Source organism: Phoenix dactylifera, unplaced genomic scaffold (assembly GCF_009389715.1).
Source record: "Phoenix dactylifera cultivar Barhee BC4 unplaced genomic scaffold, palm_55x_up_171113_PBpolish2nd_filt_p 000204F, whole genome shotgun sequence".
Classification (NCBI taxonomy): Eukaryota; Viridiplantae; Streptophyta; class Magnoliopsida; order Arecales; family Arecaceae; genus Phoenix; species Phoenix dactylifera.
In genome coordinates, this window is record NW_024067722.1 from 661,939 (window position 1) to 674,117 (window position 12,179).

Genomic DNA, 12,179 nt, shown 5'->3' on the forward strand with positions numbered 1-12,179 from the left:
AATATATTGGTGGGCTCGGCTTTGAGAGCGAGTTTCCATCCATCCGAGCCTTTCCATAATACTTACAGTGCTTTGGCACGTACGTGGATGTTTATAATGGTTTGATGCAACCAAGGAGCAACTCTACGAAATTCAAAGCCTCTCCGTGCGTCGAAGACTATTTTGACCATACTGCAGGAGAAATAAATTATGTCCAAGAATCCCTACGCCATGATCAGAATAAATTATTTAATCTGCAGGCCAAGAGAATAGCATGATCATTAGAAAGGAAAACCCATTAGTGCTATTTTCATTTTCCTAATTTCATTCTAAATTCACAATACAAACTGAAGGATCTTAAATTCCTTGGGGTAAATGGGACTTGGAGCCTTTTCACAGGACAGCAGATGCAGTACCGACCACAAGAAAAGGGGAAAGACCTAACTAAAAGCAGGACCAGGCTTCACGATGGATGCCTGGAAACCATACATAATAAATTAGCGTCATATTGTTTCATGAGTGGGCATAAGGCGAGGATCCCTGAAGACTGAGGACGCAGCCCCGGATGCCGCAGGCGATGGTGAAGATGCCAGATAATTGGTGGCAGGTAATGAGACAGGTGGCATAGCCGCAGCAGCATGGCCCTGGTGGCCGGTAGGAAGAGAAAAGCGGGAAGGGCTAGTCATGGCAGTACCCATCAATGCATTGGATGTCGTCTGCCCGACTCCAGCAGCTGCCAAACTTGACCTAACGGTATGGACCTGCAGAATATATATATATATGTTCAGACAACAATGGGGGTGCATTATAGATCAGAATCACACTGCAAACAAATATCAACAGGCACCTTTGGTACATGTGCGAAAATATAGAATATTTTCATCTCTCAAGCCAATTATGCCACGGAGATCTTGAAGACATTTTCAATGGCAGATTGTCATCCCGTGGACATAGTGGCTGAATGTAGGACCATGCTACAGAGACTTGGCCAAGAAAAATATGCAGATCCTCTATATTGTAAAGACTTGGTTAGAAGTCCTAGATATATCACATGCACTCAATCCGGATATTGCTACATGGAATCACCAAGGATGTCTCATTTGAAGGCCGCAAAGAGAACTCTATGATGCATAAAAGGTAACTCTATGATATATGCTTATCGCTTATAGTGCTAGTGATTGGGTTGGTGATTTTGAGGGATTGCAAAGATACTTCTGGATTCACGTTCTACCATGGAGATGCGGCATTTAATTTGAGTTCAGAGAAATTGCCTATTGTCACCCTTTCAACTTGTGAAAATTGACATGTTGCAACTGCAACATGTGCATGCCATGAAATTTGGCCACAAAATTTGCTAATAGAGCTTCAAAAGCCTCAACATGCAGCAACAGAGAGATTGATTTCTGACAGATCAGCGATCCAATTGGCAAAGAACCCACTTCATCATCATTGAAGCAAGCATATACAAGGTATCACTTTATTAGAGACAAGAAAAAGAAGATACAGCTGGTTCATCATGATTAACTTGTTGATATCTTCACAAACCTCTTAAGAGCAATTTATTTCACAAGGGTTCTTCTTGGAGTTACATCTATTGAAGAGTCAAGTTCACATGGCAAGGTCAAGAGTCAATTGGTCAAGGCCCAAGGTTAACTGATCATGGTAGATGAAGACCCTCCTAGATATTTTCCTAGATACTTCTCTAGATATATATTTTTCTAGAAGATGTACAAACGAGAGTAATTGAAGGGTTGTAATTAATGAGAATTGTGTCGAAGCAAGTGCATAGAAAAATCTAATGTACCCTACAAATAGAGGTGTAAATGAGAATTTCTGTACAAGTCCAAATCAAGAAATACGATAAAATTGAGCCTTGGCCTTCCTTAATCCTCTTCCACTCTCTTCCTTTCTACACAGCCAATCTTATTTCCTTTATACCATATGGCTTTCAAAAGGTCATAAAAAAACTGCTGGTCAAAATAAGAATAAGACTAGAGGTGATATTTTAGCAGCGATTGGAGCCAACACTCACTTGGAAGTTTTCAAACCTTCCATCTTCTAAAACCCAACCTTGTGGTCAACCCTCTAATAGCTGCATAGGATAGCAAGCCACGTCATGAGGCTATTCTAACCTTGTTAAGAAGGTTATTGGCCTTGATAAGGTGCAATATGCCCATTGCAAGCTAAACCAACAAAGATCAAGTCGTCAACTGGTAATGTCTCTTCCAATTTATCCAGTTAGGAAGATGACATATCATGTATCAAATATAGTCTTCAGCACTTCTCAGGGTCATTGGGTTCCTTTCTCCTTTGGCAGACTCCTTCAAACCACCATTTTCTCTTCAGAACCCCCAATCCCATGGAATTCATATATTTATTTTTGATAACTTGGATAAACTCTTGAATGGAGGAGTTGCTACTAAGAGTCAGTATTTGCTAATGGTCAAGCATCATTTTCAGTTGCATGCAGGATCACTGAATCCTTTCGAGAAGCCGTTCATAGAATTCTAGACCTTATATTAAAGAAACCTAAATAAGAGCAGGAAAGCAGCTGAATTGTAGGAATTACTTTCCTTCCAATCTGAGATGCCAAAAAAAACTTAAAAAAGTTTTCATATGAGGATTTCTTATTTGGATGGTACACCCTCTATCTTCTTATCATAATCTACCAAATAAGTTCTACTGTCAGTTTTAATACAAGAAAAATCAGAATACTTCAAGTAACAAATAACTTCAGCGTGATCAGATAAATATTGTGGTTCAGCCTCATAATTCAATATAAATTTAAATGTTGTGGGACTGAAGCAAGATACTAATTAGAAAGAAGTGAGCAATAAAGCAGTCACAAGAAAGATCACTGTTGGCCAGACAATTGCTTACCTCATTATGCAGCATATAATAGAAACAACTTATAAATGAAAGTACCAAGCATGTCTGCAAGTATTTTATATAATTTTCTTGTGATGAAAATAGGACAGATGTTTCTACCATTTCTATCAGTCTGTAAGGGTAGAATTTAAAAACTAGAAGACGGCATTAAAGCGAAACAAAATAGTTTTAAAGCACATTTAGCATAGAAAGCCAAATTTGTTAATGCAAACAGTGTTGAATCAAAATTAAAAACTGTAACTCATTCTTCTCCTGCAAGCACTTACTGTGTTATGTTGTAGAGAGCCAAATGGAGTTCTGGAAAATGATGCTGCCGATGGAGATGTACTATGCAAGTGATGCAATTGACATGCATTAGTAATGTGATTACCCACAAGATCTGATTCCCCGCCTAAATCACAATTGAAATTTACATCTACACTAATCTTCGGAGCTTGTCTGGTAACAGAGCCCATGTCAACTGCAGTTTCTGCTTGCAGAGGAATAGAAGCATGCACAACAGATGGCGGCATGTTACGTCTTTTTGTTTCTTCTTCGGCGTTTAAAATCTGTTGGACAGTCCAATAGAATAGTTATTAAAAGGTGAGTGATATAAATTTACTGAACAATAAAAAATATGAAGAACAAAGCTTTCTTTCTAACTACTTCATAAAAGAAGAGGTTAAATTAGGAATTCCAAGTAACAATTTGACAGCACCAAAGCAATGAATTCATATGAATTCTCATCCAGCCAATGCTGTATATTTCTAACAGTGGACAGACAATCAAAAACGGTGATCACAGCAACAAAGGAGATGGGCAAAAAGCCATACTATCATATATTCAGGATAACACGAGCATATTTTATTTATCTTCTTTCAAATATTTTTGAAGACCATTTAGGGAGTTGTTTTGGGATCCAAATTTGGATTAATTCCCCATTTCTGGGTTTTTTCAGATCCTTGTACAAGAGGAAAATATATTTTTGTGGGGAAAAAATCATACACATAGAGAGTCTGAGAACAAGAAACAAGTTTTGCTAATATACCAGCAACTCTCACTTTTCTTCTTTAGATGATAATTAACAGGATGTTACCAGAACTAACAATGGACAGAAATTGATATTCTATGAGAAGAAATACTCTATGCCTTCTACCCAAGAAAACATCCACAAAGACATTTAAGCATTAAATATGTACATCAAAGTTTCAAAAAAAAAAAATGACCATAAAGAAGAAAATTCATTTTTTGGAACAGTATCACGTTATGCCCCTATTCTTAGGTGCAAAACTAAACCTTTTAAGAATAATCATGAAGCTTTTTCAAAAACAGCGGTGTTCTCAAATAATCGACCCCTTTCGAGACCATTCTCGAAAACAGCCTTTTTTTGCCTACTAAACCATTGACTGACAATGGATGTTATCACAACCGTTGTTAGCCACTATAATGAAAAATAACACAGAAGAATGGAAAAATTATCAAAGGTGCAATTTTACCAAAACATTTTAAAAATTTCAGTTTAAGGATGATATGGATATAAATTCAACAGTTTTATCCAGAACAAAAACAATTCAAAGAAGAGGAAAATCTTGGTGAAGGTAACGTGTACATAAATTCAACTGTTTTTTTTTTCAAATAAAAGCATTAATCAAATCAAAATAACATGAAAGGGAACTCCAAATTATGCAAGTTTCTGCATAAATCATAATCTGAAATGCAGCGCAATCTGGGTGCTACAAGAAGTTTTACTCTCAGGTGCTTTGAAGAAGATTTTTGCACACATTAATCTAGGCAAATTTTTGAAGGAATAAATGGATGAAAATGTACCTTATGTTTGTTATTCAGTAACACTCGTCCGTTCTCATGCATTTATTTTCTTAATGGAATATTTTTATCATTGCTGAATCTTTTCATTTATGTATCTTATTTTCAAATTAGTCTCATCTCCCATGCACGATTTATTCTAATCTTATTTAATGGTGATGCTATAATGCTAAATAATTACCCTAGAATCACTAAGCTTGAGAAAACTGGATGTTGACACATGCATCGGACATATTTTATCCAGGAATGGAAACCTAATCCAATCAGAAAGCTTATTTGACTAATATCTTGCTTCACACAGGAGAAAAATCATGATAGGTTTCTTTAAAAAGAATAAAGGAAAAAAAGGGAAAAAGGCTAAGAGTCCGAATGTGAGAGGTAATTGACAGGACTTTCCTTCTATTTCCTAAATGTTTTGTGAGACCAAAGTAGGAAACCAAACTTTTGTGTGTGTGTGTGTGTGAGAGAGAGAGAGAGGGAATGCAGAGGCTTCAGTCCGGCCACACATGGTTGGGCTCAAAACTATTTTGAATTATATAAAGACAAGATACACGCAAACACTTTACGGTTGAAACAAATTTAGGCCCTTTGAAACATATATGGGCTTTATAGGAATGATAATAACATATCATAACAAGTCTCAGCAACAGTATTTCTCGACGTAAATTTTTAAGTCAGCTTATTTGGTGCTTGACTGTTCATACCTTCCATACCATGACTGATTCTTACGATGATGCAAGCTGTTTTATGCCGCAATATAACATCTATTTGTCAAGAGAATTATCTAGCATTACTTCAACAGAAAAGAATCTTAGTCACATAATAAGCATTTTGTTGGCTACAAATCATTCATGATGTCAACATAAGCCAAGAGAAATTTTTTTACTTCATAGTGCACTAGGAGGCATCCTATCATATAAACCAATACCAAATTCTGACACCTTTCATTAGATAGGTCTAGGGGTGGCAAAATATGACCCGACCCGCCAACCCGACCCGTGTTCGACCCGCCATAAACAGGTTTGGGTTTAGCCTAAACAGGTTCGGGTCGTAAACAGGTCGACCCGTTTAACCTGTTTATTAATTGGATCGGATACGGGTTTTAGATGTCTAACCCGTTTAAACCGTTTAACCCGTTTAACTGTTGGGCAGGTTAAACAGGTCTAAACAGGTTAAACGGGTTAAACAGGTTAAACGGGTTAAACAGGTTAAACAGGTTAAACGGGTCTAAACAGGTCGGGTTGGGCAGGTTAAACAGGTTGGGTTGGACAGATTAAACAGGTCTAAACAGGTCAGGTTGGGCAAACAGGTTAAACAGGTCGGGTCGGGTTGGGTAAACAGGTTACCTGTTTATTAAACAGGTTAAACGGGTCGGGTCGGGTTACCTGTTTAATAAACAGGTCAGGTTCAGGTTTGCAATTCCTGACCCGTTTAATAAACAGGTCGGGTTCAGATTTATAGTTTTCTGACCCGACCTGTATTTGACCCGACCTGTTTATGCCTGACCCGACCCGATTGCCACCCCTAGATAGGTCTGGGATCACTGAAATTTCATGAATTTTGAATAATGCTGACAGCAAATGGTTATAAGAACATATAAACAATTAAAATTTCAAACCTCATATAATAAACGCCGATGTTGCATTAGAAAATAATAAAATAGCCTTATCATTTATAAATTGTACATATTATGCAATCTACCCTAATATCTATTTTCAGAATCCAAACTAAGGTGCCTCTAGTCCTCTTCGTCAGAAATTCAAGCACGAATCATCATAAGTACACATTACAACGGATACTTATATAAAATAATCTTAAGCCAAAAATTTTCTTGCCTTGCATTGTGTTAAAAAAGGTGATTACAACTATAAATGACTTTTAAGAACTTAGAGGATGTTCAACAAGGCTGCTATAGATTTCCTTGATCACTTCTCACAGATCATTTCAATCAACCTGTCAGACCAAGAAATCATACTAGTAGCCCATGCTTGTATGTTAATAAAACACAAATCATTCAATACATATCATCTCTTTTACTAAAATCATGAAATATCCGAAATTTTTTAAAAAAAAAAAACAGCGCTTCTGTTTCTGAACTGATATCTACATGAATTGAGATAAAAATTGGAAAATGAAGTTACCTGCTTCAGCATTTGCACAAGATGGTGTTTCTTCTCATTCAAGACTTGCAACTTCTTCTCCAACTCTCTTTTTTTATCCCCTCTGTCACCAGCAGTGTTCAGTTTGTTGCTTACCTAGAAAATAGAAACAATCAAGATAGCCAAACTAATTTAGTAGGAGAGTAAAAACTAAAGGATTTGAAGCCTTATCAGAGATACATACTCTAAGACTGTCACAACAACACTCTACACAGACAGGTTGGCCATATAAACACATGGTATTTTTCAACAGTGTTGGCTATTATAAAATAGAATTATTAGATCCAAGTAACCTCAGGAAGATTAAACTTAGGAAGAAGAGAGCTTTGGCTTGGAACATGAAGTTAAATAAAGAAGTGGATAAGGTAGCTGCACATCTGTTAGCTTTCCCATTTACAAATTCACATAACTACACACTACAAGCTAAAAACTAAGTCTGAATAAGCAGCTTAAACAGTTCTTCCAACTACAAAAGCATCAAGATTAGAGAGCTGCATAGTTATAATATAAATTTATGCACATTTAGACAACAAAAAATAACCATTTGAAAAGGAAAAAAAAAAAACTGATTTATAATAAGGAATGACAGATAGAACTTCTAAGCTGTGTTTTTCAACAACCACCTCAAGGTTTATAGATCTAATTAAAGAAATTGACATGAATTAAGAATTCATCTAGGATGACTATTCTTTTCCATGAATTGTAATTCATATATCATTCCAATAGTAAATACAAGAATACCATATTTACACATGTATTTAAGTGGAATTAAATACCAGGCGGCATAAAGTTATGTACTATGCCAGTGCCTTAATAGAAAGTTGCAATAACACAAATAACAACTGCCTGCAGTGCTTGACATGCGGTTGCACAAAGTGTACTAAGCATCTTCATAACACACTACCTACCTTGCAAGTAGTGCAGCATCCAACTGGCACATGATATCCATAAGTCTATCTAGATTGTGTTTCAGAAATTTCAACATTTGATAGAGGCAAGTCAAATTTCACTTGAGATTTGAACAATAAATATCTCAAGAGTGTTACCATATCTATTCATGAATGCTAGATCTGGCATTCAAGATTCAAGAAGCAATTTCCTATGATTAAATTAATATTTTCTGGAATTTTCAGGAAAATAGTAAGCAATTGGAAGTTCACAAGATTTGAGCTCAGAATTGCAATATTTAATGTCAAACCATACAAATAGTTAGATGAGCTAAATCTAGTTGCAGTCCTGTTTTATGTGATACTAATCATCTTATAAGTTCAAATTCATACAGTTTTATGCTCTCTTTTTTATCCATAGATATTTACATAGCATGTCTTAGAACTTAGATTTCTGTGATGTTAACTGTCCACATAAATCATTTACATTTACCAGCCACTAGTGGGCATCTGTTGGAAATTGCAATTGCCCAAAATAAGTGAAGCTAAAACAGCAACAAAGTACTCTGAGTCATAACTTCAAGACTGAAATTTTTCCTTGGATATAATGACAAAAAATTCATTTCTTATATTACATTAAAGAAACAGTTTGCAAGGAAAATCAGAAGACATATAAGAATTCATCTTTGAAAGCGTTGAGGTAGCATAATAGCGAAGCACAAAAGCTATTCATGCTAAGGAAGACAGCCCATGCCATACTTATTAAAACATCGCGTTGGCTTATGGAAATGCACCATCATTCTATTATTATTGCCGACTCAGATCAGATCTCATTGACTCGATCTATATAAAAGTGACTAAAAAAATTCGAAGATGCTTGTGACCGAAAATGGAAGTCATCTAGCCATGCAAGCAAGTCCTCGAAATGGTAGAGTCTGGCAATGGAATCATCCAGCAACCATCAATTTCTCGTGGTTAACTTGAAAACCTCACAATAAATATACGGAAACAACCTAACAATTTGTCAATGAGTGCAGTGTATTTCCATCCTAGAATCCCATCTATGATTCCAGGCATGTATATTCCACCACTAATTTTAATCACCCTTTTTTTTGGGATTAAATTCAATTTCAAATTATTCTCTGGACTTTTTATCAATGTGAGGTGATTGTAACACTGTATATAAGACATGATATAGGCAATCCAATCTTCTGTGTGTAACACGTAAGCCTCCGAAAATGGTTTTTTTCAAAAAATGGGTTTTCAAAAGATCTCCGACCTATTCAACATAAAAATTACCTGCTTTCAATCAAAATCACACATGATGCCCTAATTAAAATATATTCTGCATGGGTCCCTCAACGTCAAACATGGTGACCTGAATAAATTTTGTTCTGCATGGATCCCTCAGCTAAGAATTTCGCATAGAGGATAAGTTAGTGCAGTCATTCTACCAAGACATGCGGCAACATAAACTAACAAAATAAAAACAAGTATCGTGGTTTCTTAGCATAAGATTGTTCCACTCATCTCTTTTTCGTGCTTATGGCATATAAACTTGCTCCGATTGGACCACCGTGAAGTATTAGGGAAAAGGGTGTGCCATTCTGGATCCTTACCTGCAACATTTGCCCTAATAAACTTGTCTATGATCTCTTTCCACCAAAACAGATATGTTATTTATATAAAAGAAAGGGATCGATAGCCAATCAATGCATAAGGAATTGATCAAGATCGTGAACCGACTGAAAAACTGGAACTAGAGAACAAAATTTTGACGAAAAATCAAAAAAGAACGAGCTCCCTAAGTTCCTCACCTCCAACTTCGCACCAGCAGTCCCCCCTCCACCGACCGACGAACCACGAACGTCCTCGGACGCGGCAGCGGTACCGACCGGAAGATTCGAGGCCGGAGCACTGGTCCCCTCGGATTCTTGCAGCGGCTTGCCCTCCGCCGTGTCTCCCCCCTTCTTTTGCCCAGAATCCGGCGCCTGGGAATTGAGATTGGAAGCAGTCTCAACCTTCAGGGAGTCGGGTTTGGCGCCTACATCGTCGCTCATGGGTTCTTGCTTTCCCTTCCCCTCCCCCTTCGCGTCTAGGGTTCCGGCCGGCGTCGTGGCGGCAGCGAGGCGAGAGAGTGCGAGTGATCGCTTGCGGATAAGGAGCCTGAAGTGGTGGAGAGAGATGGCCGGCGGCGGCATGGGCCATCGCCGGGGGACGTCGGGAACCCGGTGGAGGTTCCCGCGGTAGAGAGACAGCGCCCCCATAATTACGGCATCAATTCCTTTTCTTTTATTTATAACCACGGTTTCCGGTTTTATATCACGGGGTGGAGAGCAAGGAAAGCGGATATCTTATTCCGAACGCCGACTCGGCCCTTCTTTTAGGGATACCGTATATCGATTATTCGATCACGATATTCCAATATTTCAGGATAGCTCGATCAAGGAGACCTTTTTATGCGTTGGAATACGCTGAATTGACCACGCCGGTGATCTTCGCTTAGCTATCCTATCGGCTATCTCCTTTGCCTTAACGCTAACATTAAAATTGATACATGAAATGATGTTAATCAGATACATGAAATGATGTTAATCAGCTATCCTATCTTCGCTTAGCTATCCTATCTCCTTAGCCATCTCACGAACAGTTGTGTTCAGCTCATTGAAGCTTGATTCGAGTGTAAATGGGTCAAAGATGATCCTATGCTTTTAGATTCAAAAATTAATTTTAATACAAACATAAGTATAGCATTTACATGCTTTCATTATTGGGAAAATTTAAGATGGGTGTTAAATCAAGTTTTGCTGGTGTCGCTGGCACTTATCTTGGTAGAATGTTGCTATACATTTGCAATATAAACCATAAGTAAGTCTTGTCTTCATTTATTTCTAACTTGGGATGGGCTAGCTCATCATCAATAACCTTCGTAACTATGTTGAGCAACTTGAATCTTCTAGTTTATTTTTCTAAAATTATTGTAATTATTTTTTCTTAAATTTATAGCTCGCCTTAATGTACGATATAGATATCATAAGATGGGTACCTGCATTACATGTCAATCAATAACTTAACAAACAGTTGTTGGTATATAACTACCTAACAAGCTTCTAATATAACTAGCTATACTTTGCATACTAACATATAAAATGTATATTTTTTAAAAAAAACTTCACAATTCAAAATATAAGTAATTTTTATTTAAAAATACTTATATTTGCCTAGGATATTAAAACCAAACAAAACTACGTGATTGAATAATCTCTTCTCATTGTCTGCCTTCTATGTACAGTATGTCCGTATATTTGCAGCATTATTTTTTACTGCATACACAAAAGAAAAAAATTGAACGAAAACAAAAAAAAGTGGGTCAAACCAAGTGGTATCATATTGGGGTGACAAAGGAAGGAGATTTCATGCATGCACCCAAGAAACTACGCCTCTGTGGTTGCTTTGTGCGCTTAGGGGGTTGGGCGAGAGGAGGAAGGACAGCAAGAGTCTGGGCTCTTATGGTGTCAGGGTTGCCGGAAAACGATGGGCACCAAGGGACAACAGCAAGAGTCTGAGCAATCATATGAGTAAAAGACTCATTTGATCTTTTCGGTGTCTGCCTGTTAAACAGCTAATGTTTTTGTGGTGATACTCATGAAATAGATATATAAAGGTTTTAGTTCGAAAAAAACGAAATTGTTATGAATAGATATATGCTTTTATTTTTATTTATTTATTTTTATTAAAACGGATGATTTATACTGTTCTAGTACGGACATATTTAATAAAGTCAGAAAATAGCAGATCACGGAGCACTTTAGGCAACTTTCTCTGCTCAATTCATAGGACACTTCAGAGTGATTAGCCACATATATCTTTTGAAATAATGCATCAAAAGTTGAACTGGACAAATAGCAATTATATATCCACTATAATGGCCAAAAATGATGGCTTTGTGGGACCATTATAATGGGATGGGGGTATGATTAAAACCTTCCATTCATTCTATCATGCGTATCATTGCTGTCTGCATGTGTTTGGCATGCATGATTGCCATCATTGAGACTCGGTGGCCCTCACTCATATCTTCTTTGCACCCACTTTTACGTGGATTAGGTTTTAAGGCAGTAGTTCAACAACTTGGAGTGGACCAATTTGGACATCTATAGATTATTACTTAAAATTAACCAATAGTTCATGGGCTATTGTTAACGAACCAAATTACATATTTCATTATCCAACTCAAGCACAGAATTAATGATCCAACTACTTTGCCACCTTTCTCACATGCTCATGAATGATTTACTTGTGATATTGTTAAAAAAAATTCCACTATATTATTATATTTTGAATTGAATATATCTGTCATGTATTTTGCATGTTTTTTGGATTTTTTTAGTTATTTTAGATTACAACTTTTACCTACTCAAGATATCATTTTTCTTTTTGTTTCTCAAAGAAAAAGATATCA

The 12,179-nt window shown here is 36.8% G+C and overlaps 1 protein-coding gene across 1 annotated transcript; it reads right to left on the reverse strand.

Annotated features, from left to right (window-relative positions):
• Window positions 1-234: 234 nt before the first annotated feature.
• LOC103712071 lies at window positions 235-10,017 on the reverse strand. Its single transcript, XM_008798461.3, has 4 exons — window positions 9,535-10,017; window positions 6,813-6,926; window positions 3,135-3,416; window positions 235-740 (listed from the first exon to the last, which is right to left on the reverse strand). Exons 1-4 carry the CDS (start codon window positions 9,982-9,984, stop codon window positions 483-485), a joined length of 1,104 nt encoding a protein of 367 aa, XP_008796683.2. The 5' UTR covers window positions 9,985-10,017; the 3' UTR covers window positions 235-482.
• Between the last annotated feature and the right edge of the window lie 2,162 nt (window positions 10,018-12,179).

Excerpts from the sequence above, each read along its gene's own strand:
- LOC103712071 (XM_008798461.3), bottom strand. The coding sequence starts at position 9,984 with ATGGGGGCGCTGTCTCTCTACCGCGGGAACCTCCACCGGGTTCCCGAC. Across the intron at positions 6,927-9,534 it reads CTGCTGGTGCGAAGTTGGAG|GTAAGCAACAAACTGAACAC; the intron begins GTGAGGAACTTA and ends TCTATTTTCTAG. Across the intron at positions 3,417-6,812 it reads TTGTGCAAATGCTGAAGCAG|ATTTTAAACGCCGAAGAAGA; the intron begins GTAACTTCATTT and ends ACTGTCCAACAG.